General features: G+C 47.2%; 1 protein-coding gene and 1 pseudogene across 1 annotated transcript; both read left to right on the plus strand.

The window, feature by feature from the left end:
* Positions 1-7,771: 7,771 nt before the first annotated feature.
* On the plus strand, positions 7,772-9,541 carry LOC136500150 (uncharacterized). The gene has a single exon (XM_066495537.1). The coding sequence runs from the start codon at positions 7,772-7,774 to the stop codon at positions 9,539-9,541; it is 1,770 nt and encodes a 589-aa protein (XP_066351634.1).
* Positions 9,542-11,714: 2,173 nt separating this feature from the next.
* Positions 11,715-13,680, plus strand: LOC136500943 (protein trichome birefringence-like 14; annotated as a pseudogene).
* Positions 13,681-16,125: the final 2,445 nt, after the last annotated feature.

Consider the following 16,125-nt stretch of genomic DNA (forward strand, 5'->3'; position numbering starts at 1 on the left):
GCCACCTGCCGAGCAGATAGTTGCAACGGTTCCTGGGCGGAGCAGTGATTGGAGGGTACCTTTCATCGAATACCTAACCACTGTAGACGTCCCGACTGACAATACAGAGATGCAGCGCCTCATCCACCGCAGCAAGCATTACGTCCTAGTTGATGGAAAGCTGATGCGCAAGAATGCCAAGGAGGAGCTACTCCAAAAGTGCGTCTCCAAGGAAGGAGAGAAGATACTCAAAGAAATTCATGCCGGCACCTGCGGCAACCATGTTGCCTCTAGAACACTGGTCGGCAAAGCTTTCCGAGCAGGTTTCTATTGGCCCTTAGTCGTCACTGACGCAGAAGCACTAGTTCGCCGGTGCGAGAACTGCCAGTTTTTTGCTAAGCAAATCCACGTTCCAGAACAGGCTCTACAGACGATTCCTACGTCTTGGTCGTTTGCATGTTGGGGACTCGACATGATCGGACCATTCAAGCCCATCCCAGGAGGATTCCGCTGGGTCTACGTCTGCATCGATAAGTTTTCCAAGTGGATTGAATACAAACCCCTTGTCCAGGCCACACCGAAGAAGGCAGCCGAGCTGCTTGACGACACCATACACAAGTTCGGCTTGTCGAACAGCATCATCACCAACTTGAGGTCCACATTCACTGGTAGCGACATTTGGGATTTCTGTGACGAGCGATGCATCTCAGTCAAGTACATCTTCGTGGCTCACCCTAGGGCTAACGGCCAGGTCGAACGCGCCAACGGCATGATCCTGGACGCATTGAAGAAGAGGCTCTACGAGAAGGAGCAGAAGCACCCGGGCAAATGGCTCAAGGAACTGCCAGCTGTGGTATGGGGACTAAGAACCCAACCCAGTCGCAACACCGGCGTCTCCCCATATTTCATGGTTTTTGGCTCCGAAGCTGTTTTACCCGCCGATGTCGCCTTCCGAGCACCCAGGGTAGAGCATTACGACAAGGAGAACTCTGACCGAGCTCGGCTCGATGATGTCAATCACCTAGAAGAAGAGCGCCTAGTCACCTACGTTCAGACGACCAAGTACCTAGATAGCTTGCGCATGTACTACAACCGCAGTGCCAATGATAGATACTTTGTGGTCGGCGACCTGGTGTTACGCAGAAAATAGAAGACCAACGGGATGCATGAGCTTTCATCCCCCTGGGAAGGCCCCTTTATCGTCAAGGCGGTCACTCGACCAGGATCTTACAGATTATGCGACGTGAACGAAGTAGACGTCCCGAACTCCTGGCATATCGACCTTCTTAGGTGTTTCTATCCGTGAAACGTTTCATACTAAGATATATACCTTTCACATTTGAGTATTAAATAAAGATTTTGCTTTGATGTTTCTTCATGTTGTTTTCTCCATGTTTATTTGCTAAACGATCTTTTTTACATGTATAACATGTTAAAGATGACATACGACTCTACCTAAGGCAAATCCCCAAATAGTCATGTTTACGCTCGTGCTCCCCAGAGACGGCCATGTCCTCGGCTTCTCCCTACACGTGCACGAGCGCCTACCCTCTGTGTTATGGGTGGTCGGCAGTGGCTCCTTGGCGACGCCTTGTTTTCCTACAAGTACACGAGCTCCGCGCTCCACGTTACGATCTACGGGCTAGCCAGGGCTGGTGACTCAGTTACAAACTAACTGGCCGGACGGTCTATATTAAATATAAACATAAACTACAAACTAACACTTCGTGTTCAACAAAAGCTGCTAAGCAACTTTACACAGCATTCCAACATAAGTTTTTTCCTAATCTACTGGACATTGTCTCACCCCTCGTCGAACAGGTCGACGTCTCCAGCAAGCTTCATCGCCGCTTCCTCCGCCTCGTCCTCCAACTTCATGATCTTTGCTGCACTCGCCCCTCGGGCATAAACGGTCATTATCACTTCAGGTTTCACCGAAGGATAATGCAACCATAGCACCACGAGCGCGTGGATGACGGCTCCTTGGGCGGCGCTGCGTGTGAACTCCTTAAAGTCCATCCAGGCCCTCTGGCACCAATCTAAGATCGGTCGGTGGGGCAGGTTGGTGGGCAACTGCGTGGATCCCTCAGGTGGCTTGAAGCCGACGCAGTCAAGCACGGGTTTGATATCTGCTATCACTGCCTCCAGCTTCTCCTCCCGGGCCTTCATCTAGAACTGCGCCTGCGCATTGTAACGATACTCTGCAGCAAGGCGCTAACATGTTAAACATGTTCCTAGCACTACAAGAACAGATTCTACAGAAGATACCCTCACCCTCAAGATCTCTCATGACCCTATCGGCCTTCTCCTCCGCCTCCTCCTTCTCCTTCTAGAGTTGGGCGATGGCCTCACGTGAAAGGCCGAGCTTTGTCTCCAACTCTGCAGAAGAAAAGATGGTTAAGACACCGAACACCTATAGGACAACACTAAAGATCTCACCTTTCCGCTGGTTGGCGCCGTGACTAAGTCGCTCGGTCAGCGACCGGTTCTCCGCCCCTAGCAGCTGGTGCTCCTTCTCCAACGCTAGGACCTTCACTTCCAAGTCCTCCCGGTGGCGCCCCCTGTTCAGCCTCGCCTCGAGGTCCTTCACCGACGACTGTAGCTTCTTGTTCTCCTCGAGAATAGGAGCCATCTCATCTAGATGCCACCGGCGCTGCTTGGACGTCTTCATCACACCCTGCAGAAGCAATTGGTCAACAACTACACCTAAAGAAGAATGTAGCAACAAGATCGCTATCGACTTACCTCAATCCGGCCTATCATCGCTGACTGGTCGGCCCTCAGCCTCTTCACCTCCGCGGTCGCCTCCTCCTCTTCCAGTATGTCAAACTCGTCGCCACGTCAGATAACTGTGCGGAAGACTTGAGGAGGCTGCGCAGGCTCTCATGGTATTTCCTCGACTAGTACAGCAGCCATCCTCGAAGGAGATCTCCTTGGACGCTGTTGTGCCTAGACAGGACGTCCGGGGCCTATCTCCATCGCCGGCGACGCCTCGGGCACCACATGCTCCACGACCATGGGGGGTCCTGCGTCGTGCTATTTGGCGCATGCCCTGTGGTCTCCGCTCCCGCTCCAGCAGAGTCCACTAGCACGCCTACCATGGCCCATGCCTCTTCGTCGCCTAACGCGTCCGCGGGGTCACCCTCATCATATGCCCTACCACCAGGGGAGGTAGGCCCGACAGCCGATGGCCCCTCCACACCGGGGACGATCGGGTCCACTCCTGCTTGCCCCTGTTCGGCGTCGAGAGCTCTTGTTTCTGTTCCACGCTGCCCGTCATCAACAACCGACGGATGCAACTCTTCAGTCGTCTCCACGCTAAGACAAGGAAATAGATTTATCAAACAACAACATCAATCTAACAAAGCAATGCAAATGAAGAAAAAACTTACAATTCCGACTCTCGCTGAGCTATTCTGAAGCGGCGCGCCCGTCCGGATCTGCCCTGTCCAGCAGCAGAGCCAGCGCTGTGTCAACATTCCTTCGGCCGGCGGCCCTAGCTGTCGCCGCTAGGGTCATCCGAGCAGTCTCGGGGACTACGGCCGCAGCCTCTCGCGCTCTGCAGCCGCAGCCTCAGGGACTGCGGCCATAGCCTCCCGCGCTCGGCGCCTCTCCTATATCTCTATCCCAGCCAGCGCAGCTGGCAGAAGCGTCTCGGTGCTCGGAGGAGGAAGAACCATCATCTCTTTGTCGTTGGACGAGTTCGACAGAACCATCTATCACCGTCGGGGCTGCGCGGCATCCCCAATGTTCACTGGCCCCTCTTCATGGCGGGAGGAGACTGACATCTTCTTTCTCTTTGGGGATGGCTCATCTCGTGCTGGCCGCTTCCCCTAAAGTTTATCACGGACATAGGCGGTCCATGCATCTTCATCTCCATCCCTGGGGCCGTTCGACCTCTCCTCGACAGTCCCTGAGTTGGACTAATGCTGGGGACTACTCGGCCGGGCGTCTACAGCCCTCAACCAGTCCTCCGACAGCATCGCCGAGAAGTACACCGCTCGGTCTTGCCCATGAATCTTCAAGGATGCACATGAGTACATTGCATAAAGTTAAAGATTAAGTATACACTGCAAGCAAATTCTTACCGCCCAGGGAAGGCTCGCCACGCTGAAGGCCCTCTGCTAACCATTGGCGAAAGCACGCATTGCGAGGTTGAACAGCATCATGATACGCCGCTTGACTTCATTCCGGTCGATCTCCTCGGGCACCTCGTGGGTTCCATCGGTTTCCCCCGGGAACTCATATCCAAGATGTGCTCTTTACAGGGCTAGATCAGCCGGAAGGTGAAATTCGTCGTCACTATGACTCCATCCAGTTTCTTGTGATTTATCAAAGTCAGGAGCTCCCTCACTTGCTCCATTCCATTGGAATTGGGCCTCTTCGACCACCTGGGGTTGCTCACTAGAACTTGATCAACGTCGCATCGCACATACGGCTCCACATGCCTGATGTAGAACCATCTGCAGGCCTAGAACTTCACATTTGTGTTAAGTGGGATGATGATGTACTGACTCGCCATCCCATCCCGCAGTTGCAGATAGGCGCCGCCAACCTCCCTAGATCCGGATCCCCCTTGATTTTAAGGCAGAAGAAATGACGGAATAGGTTGAAATGGGGAAGGATTCCTAGATACGATTCACAGAGATTGATAAAGATAGCAACATGAAGGATAGAGTTCGGGCTGAGAATGTAGAGACTAACGCCATAGTAGCCAATCAGTCCGCGGAGGAAATGATGAATGGGAATGCCAAATCCACGGAAGAAATAATCCTCGAAGACAACCAATTCATCGGAGTGGGGAGTAGGAAAGTCCTCACCGGCCGCCGGGCGCCTTCCCGCCATCACCCTGTCGGGCAGGATGCCGTAAACCACCATGTTGTTGAGCGCCGTCTCGTCGCTGATGGATCGCATCCACTCTTCGTCACGATTGATCTCGCGCGCCGCCTTCTTCGAGCCCCACGGTTTCTCTCTGGTGCCACTGAGCGGATCTGGTGAGCGGAGGTCACTTTGTGCTTGGAGCTGCTCTAATGGCGGAGCGGTTGCAGTGGAAGAAGTGTGAGCGCAAGGAAGATGATGCGGTGTGTGGAGAAATGGGGAGTGCGTCTCGAAGCCACGGCGAATTTATAACGGTTCGACCCCAACTCTTCAGCTTCTAGGGTTTTTGGGAAACCACGCCCACCGCGCCGCGTTCACTCCCAAAATCCCGCGCGCCTTCCTAGTCCGCTAACTAGGCATAGTGGATCTGCCACTGAAGCCGCGTCGCATGCGGGCCGCCAAGTGGAGTTTAGTGTTAAGCACTGTTTTGTCGATATATTTGGGAATTTCAAGCAAGATTTTTTCTTGACCCTGCTACAAAATTTATTTTTTTATCTTCTAGCAGGCTCGGGGACTACGTGTGTACACGCCATCTAGCGATGACTGTACTGATTTTTCTCAGCTAAGTTGGGGACTGGTTTGATATATGAAGTCTACAAATTTTGACCCTAGCACCACGTGAATACTTCATCTACTGTCAGGCTCGGGGACTAAGTGGGCACACTTCACCTAGCGGTGAATGTGCTTATTTCTAGGACTCCGTGTTTCTTCTAAATGACTAAGTCATGAATGATAATCGTTAGCATTCTTCGTTTGGCTCTAAGAGACTCTTTTGCCTAAGGCATGGATGCTAAGCATCTACTGTTGCAAACGAGGGACTACGTTCCTCTGCGCTGACTAAGTCAGGGACGCTAAACGTCCAACTTCGCCCCCTGAAACCTAAGTGGGCACACTTTACCTAAGGTGAAGACTTCAATTTTTTTTACTTGAGCTCCTTACATCCTTCCGGCAAACCTTACCTTTGAGTGAGTCCAAACTCGGCTCCCGGTTGAACTAGTCGGATGCATATTCTAACTACTCAGTACCCAGTTAAACTGGTTGGATGTTTGATTCAGCAGCTCAGCTACCAATTAAACTGGTCGGACGCCTACTTCCAGTGATCGGCTGCAAGTTGAGCTGCTCGGACAAGCTCAAGATGGCGTTGCTCAGCGGATACAAGGCGCTCGGGGACTAGCTGTGGGGGTATAACCCCGTATACCCTCAGGGATGTACATGGGTGCACTCCTAGGGGAGGCTCAGCCCACGAGATCAAGCCGCGCGGGGCACAGCACAGGTCGGCATGCGCCGCAAGCCTGCGTGAAGCATCCTTGATGACGAAGGAGAATTTGATCGGATATGTTAGATATCGTATTCCTTATAAACACATATCATGTAATCGATCAGGATAGATACAACCGACTTGTAACCCTACCCTCCGTGCTATATAAGGCGGGTAGGGACCCCCTCGTTTTATCTCTCATCTCATAATATAATCCACCAAAGACACAGGACGCAGGGTATTACGTCAAGCTGACGGCCTGAACCTACCTAAATCGTTGTCTCTACGTTCTGTGTCACCATTTAGCTCCCATCACGCGCACCTCCACCGATTCATCTACTACCGTGGGCATACCCCTCGGTAGACTGCCGACTAGATTTCGTTGACACATTTAGACCTACCAACGGAGGTGACGGTGGTAGCTCGTCACCACCGGCAGCGTTCCATGCGAAGGGGCGCTGGTGGACACACTGGACTACATCCAAAGGCATGCCATGCGGCATAGGGTCACACCCCTTGAGCTCTTCTTTACTGCTATCTTGCTGCCATGACCGCCACTGCCCTCTGGACTTGCGCTACTGAGGAGGTGGGTTCCAAGGAGAAAGACCATGGCACGGTTGTAGGCGCACTTGCTGTAGCTGAAGATGAAAGGTCGTGGTCTTTGGCAGGGGCTCGAGGATTAACCCTCTTGGATGCCCTCGCTCTGGGTGGTTAGAGCCCTATATACCTTGGTCGTGATCTTTATGTCACTGGCGCGTTAGTTTTCTAGCAGCAGCAATGTAGTGTGTGTGTGTGTGTGTGTGTGCGTGGTTTTTGTGTGTGTTGTGTTGTATGGGTTCTTATCCCATTTTATTATCTTCTTAATATAATTATGCGCAGCTTTCCTACGTTTTTGAGAGAAAAAAAAGTAGTGAGCGGTGATGGTCCAAGTGACCATGACAGGCTGCAAGTGGAAGAAATCGAAGAGGTTTCCTGAAGAAAATGGGTGATGTGTTTTCTTAATTTTTGTCCTCTGAGTATGTGCCATATGACAAACATCATATGACACCAGGGATGGACCCACAGGGTATGCAGGGTGGGCCACCACATACCCTGGGGTCCACCAGTCATAGAGATAGGTAGAAATTTTCAATGTAAAAAAAATAAAAAAGGAAATGATCGGCGCTTTGGCTTCCGTCCTAGACTCTTGGTTCCGCGATCTCGCTAGCACCTAGCAGGCGCGGACTTCGCAGACAGAGTAACTGCTGGGCGGCGCTGTGACACATCTCGAATTCTCGATCGAGGATGAGGAGAACTGGAGAAGCCGAGAAGACGACTAGACGGGAGAGTTGGAGACGGCGACGACCGATGGCGATCCGCGGGATTTCCTGGCCATGAGTCCACGACGATCTGCTCCTGCCTGGCTCCTTCAGGGCGACGCCGCGATGGGAAAGGAGAAGCCACGAGCCCGCGATGATCCAGCGAGGTGGCGACGGTGATCTGCTCGGCTCCTCAAGGCGACGCGCGAGGTCCAGAACTCTAGCAAGTTCATTAGCACCAGTCGGTAAGTTTCAAAGTCCAAACATGAGTCAATAACTCAATATCGCATGTGACTATACTATTTGAGTTTCGCACGTTTGGTAATTATAAACTATTTTTCAGAAGAATTGTTGAATGATGAAGAGAAACGGCGACATTCGATCCTTTTTTGGCAAAGCAGCAAAGAAGCCGGCTGCAGCTGCTTTGAACCCTACCCCACCTCCGGTTGAAACTGTTGTGGAAGAGCAGAATCAAGAAGATAGAGCAGAAGTTGAAGAAATTGCAGATCCTTTGCCCCCGCTAGCGTCATCGCCACCGCCACCGCCCGCATCAAAGCCACCGGTGTATGACATCAATCTTCTACCATATGATCCAGGTGAAAGGCTGCTCATAAAAGATTATCATGTTAATGATCAAGATGCAATCCGTAGAGCATATATTACTAAAGGTCCTTGCAAACCTTATATACATGATTTCCCGTATCGAAACATTGGAGACACACCTCATCGATTCAGTTTACAGTGGTTGTATAATTATGAGTGGCTTGAATATAGTATCAAGAAGGATTCTGTATTTTGCTTTATATGCTACTTGTTCAAGAAGGGCAGTGGGTCAGATGCATTTGTTGTTGATGGATGGGATAATTGGAATATAGGAAACGCCGCACTCATCAAACATAGTGGTTCTAAGGCACACAAAGCAGCTCAGGAGAGGTATATTGGTTTTATAAATCCCAAGGTAGCAATTGATTATCACATTGACAAGTGGACTGATGAGGAGCTTCGTCTTTACAAGAAAAGATTGACATATTCACTTAGATGTATCAAGTTTCTTTTGCTTCAAGGATTGGCATTCCGTGGAAATGATGAAAGTGAAGAGTCTAGCAACAGAGGCAACTTCATTGAACTTTTGAAGTTTCTTGTAGGAAATAGTGATGAAGTGAACAAGTATGTCTTGAACAATGCACCAGGTAATTGCACTTTGACTAGCCCAAAGATACAAAAGCAAATTATTCATTGTTGTGCCATAGAAACTAGAAAGAAAATAATTGAGGAACTTGGTGATGAGCCCTTTGCAATTTTAGCCGATGAGTCTAGTGACATATCACATAAAGAACAACTAGCTCTTTGCTTGCGTTTTATTGATAAACTTGGAAGGCCATGTGAGCACTTCATTGGAGTTGTTCATGTAGATGATACTACGTCTTTGTCACTTAAGGAAGCAATCAAAGGTTTACTTGATAGTAATGGATTGAGTATGACTCGGATTAGAGGTCAAGGTTATGATGGGGCTAGCAATATGAAAGGTGATATTAAAGGGCTGAAAACATTAATCATGAAAGAATCGCCTTCTGCTTATTATATTCATTGCTTTGCACATCAACTCCAACTAGTTCTTGTAGCTGTTGCCAAGGGAAATACTGATTGCAAGACCTTTTTTGATCAAGTATCTATCTTGTTGAACATTGTTGGGGTTTCTTGCAAGCGTCATGGTATGCTTCGAAATGCTAGGCTGGAGAATGTCAAGAAATCACTACAGTGTGGTGAGCTTGAATCAGGGAGTGGTTTAAATCAAGAGATGGGTTTGCCTAGGCCTGGTGACACTCGGTGGGGCTCGCATTACAAAACTATATGTAGCATCATCACTATGTATTCCTCAATCCATGATGTGCTCATTGAGCTTGGTGCTGATATTGCATATAAGGATGATTGGGCAAAGATTCATTTTGTGCTTGGAGCATTTGAAACCTTTGAGTTTGTTTTCTTTGTGCACTTAATGTATGTTATTCTTGGATACACAAATGAGTTATCCGAGTGTTTGCAGAGAAGGGATCAAGATATTCTTAATGCAATCTCACTTGTTAATGTGGCAAAGAGCAGAATGCAACAGTTGAGGTCTGATGGTTAGGATAAATTTCATAAGACGGTCACTTCTTTTTGTATTACACATGGTGTCGAAGTTCCTGCTATGGATGATGCTTATGTGCCTTATGGAAAATCAGCAAGGTATGCCCGTGCCCGAAACCAAAAAAATGATGACCATTTTAGAAGAGAAGTGTACATTGGTGTCATTGATCAAATTAGTCAAGAGCTTGATAATCGGTTTGATGAGATCAACATGGAGCTACTCTCTTGTATGTCAGCCTTTAGTCCTTCCAAGTCCTTTGCTTCATTTGATGCATAGAAGCTGCGTAGATTGGCTGAATTTTATCCTAATGACTTCTCCAACAACAATTTGGTACAACTAGAATTGCAACTTGATAATTATATTGATGACATAAAACGAACTGAATGCTTCCAAGGTCTAGACAATATTGTTGATCTCTCAGTTAAGCTTGTTGATACAAATAGGCACAAAGTGTATGATATGGTGTTGTCGCTTCTCAAATTGGCATTGCTTTTACCGGTGGCAACTGCGAGCATTGAAAGGGTATTTTCTGCATTGGTTATAGTGAAAACAAAATAGGAATAAGCTAGGTGATATTGTTCTGGATGATTGTCTACAAACATTTATTGAGCGGGATATTTTCTTTCAAGTTGATGAAGATGATATAATTGAGACATTCATGTCATTGAGAAAGCGACGGATCAACAAGTAATATTGTAAGTCTCTTATATGGCTATATTTTAAAGTATTTTGTATTTCATTTGAACAATTTATATGGTTTTAGAATATGGTTTTACCGAATGAGAATATGGTCTTACCAAATTATATATGGTTTACCGAATTACATAAGAAAATTTTTTGCTGCGCATACCCACAGGTAAAAACCTAGGTCCGTCACTGTATGACACTATATCAAAAGGACCATCATCAATTTGAATGACGGGTTGTTTTATGCAGAGAGGAATTGTATTTGGTTGAGTTGATTCTTCACATTTGTTGTGCATATATGATTGTGGCCCCATTGAACCCACAGGCACTCACCTAGGTTTTTTAGTAGTAGTAAGAGTAGCGAAAGCGAAGGGCCTAACTGCCTAACGTGTTGCACTGCACTACAGACTCTTCACCAACACAAAAAAACCACCATGCATTATCTCTTTCCAAAGAACAAGTAACCTCGTCTTCCACTCCATGATAAATGAACCCTGTTAATTTCCTCAGCATGTAATGATTTTGGTTTTACTACTAGCAGCAGATCAAAGAGAGAACACCGGCGAGCCCCACACACACCTGGTTTAACTTTAACCTAACCTCTCATCTGCAATTAATCGCTGTTACTGCTTCACTCTGTACCACGGTCCACGGGCTTCTCGTCGGACGCCAGTGGCCCATTGCCCTTCCCTCATTCAGACTCGGGCTTTTGTGATCTGGCTTAGGTTTTGTTTTCATTTGATTGCCACGTTTACTCCTAAGAGCTGGATCAAATCCAATGGATTTTTAGGGGTGGGCCATGGGCGAGTTTGTTAGATTTGCATTGCCCTAGGTTAAGATGGAACCAAGTGCTTACTTAGCTGTTGATTTTCTGTGGTGATGCTGCAATTGTTACCTGTCAGATTTTGTGATCTTGGAGCATTTAGTAGCGTGTTTAATTGGATGATTTGATGAGCACCCACGGTGTCAAGCTGTGGGTTATCTTGATTCAAATTGATAATCTCTTTGTTCTGGAATGCCATGGATCCAAAGTCCTCTCGCATGCTATGTGCTTTCAGTTCTACTTTTCCAGATATTAGTAAAGGATCAAAACTTCTGCTTCTCAAGTTGAAAGTGAACTAGATTGCTTCACTTTGTGAGCAGGCATGTGGTAGGAAGGGCCGCTTATTGATAAAGGCCACACAAAATGTCCTTTCCCCATAATATTTGTGTTGCTACATGATGTTCACTAGCAAGTTGGCAGCTTGCAAGGTAGACTTGATACTATTTATTTTTGGTAGCTGAAAAAATAGTAAATAGTCGAAATGAGATGCATATAATCTTTTTTTTTTTTGCATAGCTGGTAGCTTACGTTTAGTTGAAAACGTTGCTTGTTAATAAGTGTAAGGATATACTGTACCTCTAACTTCACCTTTCCTGAAACAGGTTTACAGTCAACATTTTTCCTACTTTTTGTATGGATGGTTCCTAGGCACTTGTCGATTTTAAAGGTACGAACATTTTATGTTACAGAACACCAATAAAAGGATGAGGCTTGGAAGTATAAATGGTTTGCGGTTCAAGCAGCTTAAACTAGTCATTCTTGCATTTTTCGTGTTGTTTCTTCTTTGGAAATGGGAGAAGGGCACATACTGTGATTCTGAAATCCTCCAACCAGATCCATTGGTTTTGACTCATCCAGGTCATCTTAAGCTCACAGAGACATTACCTCTCTTAAGTTTCTTCTTATCACATCTACCTCCATTCTCATTTTCTTTCAAGCTTTTGCAGCTAACTTGAAGTTTGCAGATCAGCATACATCCTCAGAAGAAGACTTTCCAAGTACACAGATCTATTACATCAGTCAATTACTAGTGCACCACCACCATTGTCTACGATAGGCAATTTTGTTGATGTTGCAGATGGAAATGAAGTTCCACTTCCTGAGAAGAAAGGTATACTCATCGTGTGTGACTGCTAGAGAAACCATGAATTTATTTCTTATGTGAGCGTACAAATGTGTTCGTTTTCTCAATTGACATATTCCTCATATTGTCTTTGTACATAATACATAAGATTATTTCCTGTTCAGTTTACTTGTGCATTAGCTGGTGCGTAGGCTATCTGGCTTTAATTTCTATCTGATGTTTGCTTTATCTATCCTACAGAATGTGACTATAGGAATGGAAAGTGGGTTTCTGACAATCGTAGACCACTATACTCAGGGTTTGGTTGTAAACAGTGGCTTTCAGAGAGTTGGTCCTGCAGATTAACCCAACGAACAGATTTTGCATATGAAAAATTTAGATGGCAGCCTGAAGCTTGTGAAATGCCAGAGTTTGAGGCCTCTCAGTTCTTGAGAAGGTACATGACCATAGCCAATATCTGATGAATTTGGAGATAGTTTGTGCTGCACTGTTTGGCCTACATCTTTGAGTCAATATGGAAATACTAATTTGGATATATTTCAGAATGCAGGATAAAACCATTGCTTATGTGGGTGATTCTTTAGGGAGGCAGATGTTTCAATCAACGATGTGTATGGTCACTGGTGGAAAGCAGCGGCCAGATGTGGACGATGTTGGTGCAGAGTATGGCTTTGTGCTAGCACCAGGTGCAAAAAGACCAGATGGCTGGGCCTATCGGTTCCCGAGCACCAATACAACAATTTTATACCATTGGTCATCAACACTGTGACTTGGAGCCTCTGAATCCACCAGATAGAGCAACCAGTTATGCCATGCACCTTGGCCGGACACCTGCTTTTCTGAAGAACAATCTTAACATATTCCATGTTCTGGTTCTTAACACTGGTCACCACTGGAACCGAGGGAAGCTAAGGGCGAACAAGTGGGAGATGTATCTTGGTAGAGCACCAAACAACAACAGGAACATTTCTATCATCTGGAAGGTCAAAAATTTCATCATCCACAGTATCGTCAAGTGGATGGATGCCCAGCTCCCTCGCCACCCCCAGCTGAAGGTGTTCTATAGGACAATATCGCCTTGGCACTTCTTTAATGGGGATTGGAACACCGGAGGCAGCCGTGATAACACAAACCCTTTGGCCAAGGGAAGTGGCATTCACCTCAACCATTCCAAGGATAGTGACGCTGAGGGTGCAGTGAGGGGAACCAGGATCAAGCTTCTGGATGTCACTGCGCTGTCACGTTTGAGGGATGAAGGGCATATATCACGGTATAGTATCAAGGCCACGCCGGGTGTTGAAGATTGCTTGCACTGGTGCCTTCCTGGCGTACCGGGTACATGGAATGAGATCCTTGCAGCCCAGGTATAGCCTGCACCCTGCAGTTGAGTGTGCGAACAGTTACATTAAACAAGTTAGGGCAACAGCTCTTATATACAGTAACTACCACGGAGTACTACTTTGTTAGGCTTTGCTGCAGAGGTTTTATGCTGCTGTTAGGAAACACCGGGCAGCAGTAGATTCTTTCGGGAGTGTGCTGTGTTGTAGAAAATAATGGATCTTTTTGTTTTAGTGTAAGTAACCGTTGTATTTGCTTACTGTTACCTGTGTACTGGATTGACAATTTGGAAGTCTTGCCTGAGGTGGATGACGCTTTTTGCCGCATCCAGTCTTTGGTAACTCACTTATACCAAACGAAAAACAGAGCATTATGCGTTGCTGATTCATGTGATGTGGTTGTAACTTGTAAGTAACTGTTGTATTTGCTTACTTAGCTGTTGATTATGTGTGGTGATGCTGCAATTGCTACCTGTCAGATTTTGTGATCTTGGAGTGGTTTAGTAGCATGTTTGATTGAATGATTTGATCTGCACCCACGGTCTCAAGACGTGGGTTATCTTGATTCAAATTGTCAGTCTCTTTGTTATGGAATGCCATGGGTCCAAAGTCCTCTCACATGCTATGTGCTTTCGGTTCAAATTTTCCTGATATTAGTAAAGGGTCAAACAAAGCTTCTGCTTCTCAAGTTGAAAGTGAACTAGATTGCTTCACTTTGTGAGCAGGCATGTGAGAGATCCCCCACCAAACTTCTATTTAAAACTTCACTCCGTCAAGCCGGAATGAGCAGTAGCATTACAAGACAGAAGATAGTTACGCCAGTCGTTGATACTGTTAACATGATCAGCTTTCAGGCGCTTGCGCCAAACAACAAGATCATCGCATACTCTAGAAATTACAGCACGGCTGCTAGACAATTCGTTCCTGAAGATCTCCCCGTTTCTCGCATCCCACAGTCGCCACAGGACTGTCAGCAGGACGAAAGGCCACATGCTGGAATCAAGGCCAGGAGGCGTGTTGGTGTTTCAGATCTCGTCGTCGGAAAGGGAAGCGATGTCAGGTAGACCAATTTTGCACTATAATTCCGCACTCGCAACGCAGGTGAAGAACACATGGTGTCGGTCTTCCGGAGACGCTGGACAGCGCTGGCAGTGGTCGTCCTCCACGACGTGCTTAGAATGGAGATTAAGTCTTGTGCTCAGCCTGTCTATGATGTACAACCAGGCGAAGATTTTGACCTTGTTCGGCACACGAGTCTTCCAAATGCGGCAACCGTGGACATCAGCAGAGCCATGTGTGCTGTCGAGCGCAGTGTATGCATCACGGGATGTGTAGGGCTTGCCGGTCAGCTTCAGGACTCTAGAGTCGGAGCCCTCCCCCGGAGTCTGAATTCCTGCAGGCATGAAACGAGGCTGTCTAGCTGGGCGCTAGCAGCATTAGTGAGCCATGGTCTTAAGCCCAATTCAAACCCATTTTGAAAAACACATTGCACCGAGACATTTGGCCTAGTAACATGGGAGAAGAGGGCGGCGTGGGAAAAGCAAAGAGGGCCGGTAGGGAGCCAATGGTCAAACCAGAAAGATGTAGACGCGCCATTAAAGACATTAACAACAGTAATGGAACGGTAAGTATTGAGCTCGTCAGTGACGATTTTCCAGAGATAGCCATGAGATCCAGTTGAGGGAGTATCAAAGGAAGCTGCATCTCGTAGCAGCCAATCCTTCCAAGCCACAGCTTCATTAGAGAATAGCTTGTCGACGAATTTCATGAGCAAGCAGTAGTTTTGCACACCAAGACCACCGTCCTCTTTCCTAGCCTGCACATTTTCCCATGCCACAAGGCATTTAGATCCATGGCAGACATCGTCACCAGTCCAGAAAAACGCACCGCGCCGGCGATCAATAGCTTTGATGATGGTTTTTGGAACACTCAATGCGGACATGTAATGAAGAGGGATGGAGCTGAGGACAGCAGTAGAAAGAGTAAGACGTCCAGCCCTGTTGAGAAGAGAGGCACGCCAACCAGAAAGGTGCTTATCACAGGAGGAAATAAGGGGCAGGCAGTCATTAACAGAAATCTTGGCGGTGGTAGGAAGAGCCACTTTGAGCAGGCATGTGGTAGGAAGAGCCACTTCGATAAAGACCACACAAAATGGCCTTTCCCCACAATAATATTTGTGTTGCTACATGATTTCTACTAGCGAATTGGCAGCTTGCAGGGCATGAGGGCAGACTCGATCCTACTTATTTTTGGCAGCTGAAAAAATTAGTAAATAGTCAAAATGAGATTCATATAATCAATTCTTTTTTTTTCATTGCGGCTAGCTTACATTTCTATCAACTAATAACTCGTACAGCAAACAACGGCCCATAACATTTCTATTCCTCTCCCTCTCTGCTGCTAGCTCTCTCTCACCCACAGTTCTTATCACTGGACCGAACGCGGAATGACGAGTGAGTTCGGCCACGGCGATAAACGTCCCGTTCGCTTGAACTGATAAGTTATGGTTGAATGTACTGTTAATCGATTTATTATGAAAGAAAAATATTATTCGTTAGCTGAAAAAATACGGTTTATAAACGAACGAGCGTATGATGGCAGGCGGTCGGCGGACCGGATATGGACACAGTGGCCAGCAGGTGGTCCGGCTCCG

The sequence above is a fragment of the Miscanthus floridulus genome, chromosome 13, assembly GCF_019320115.1.
Source record: "Miscanthus floridulus cultivar M001 chromosome 13, ASM1932011v1, whole genome shotgun sequence".
Classification (NCBI taxonomy): Eukaryota; Viridiplantae; Streptophyta; class Magnoliopsida; order Poales; family Poaceae; genus Miscanthus; species Miscanthus floridulus.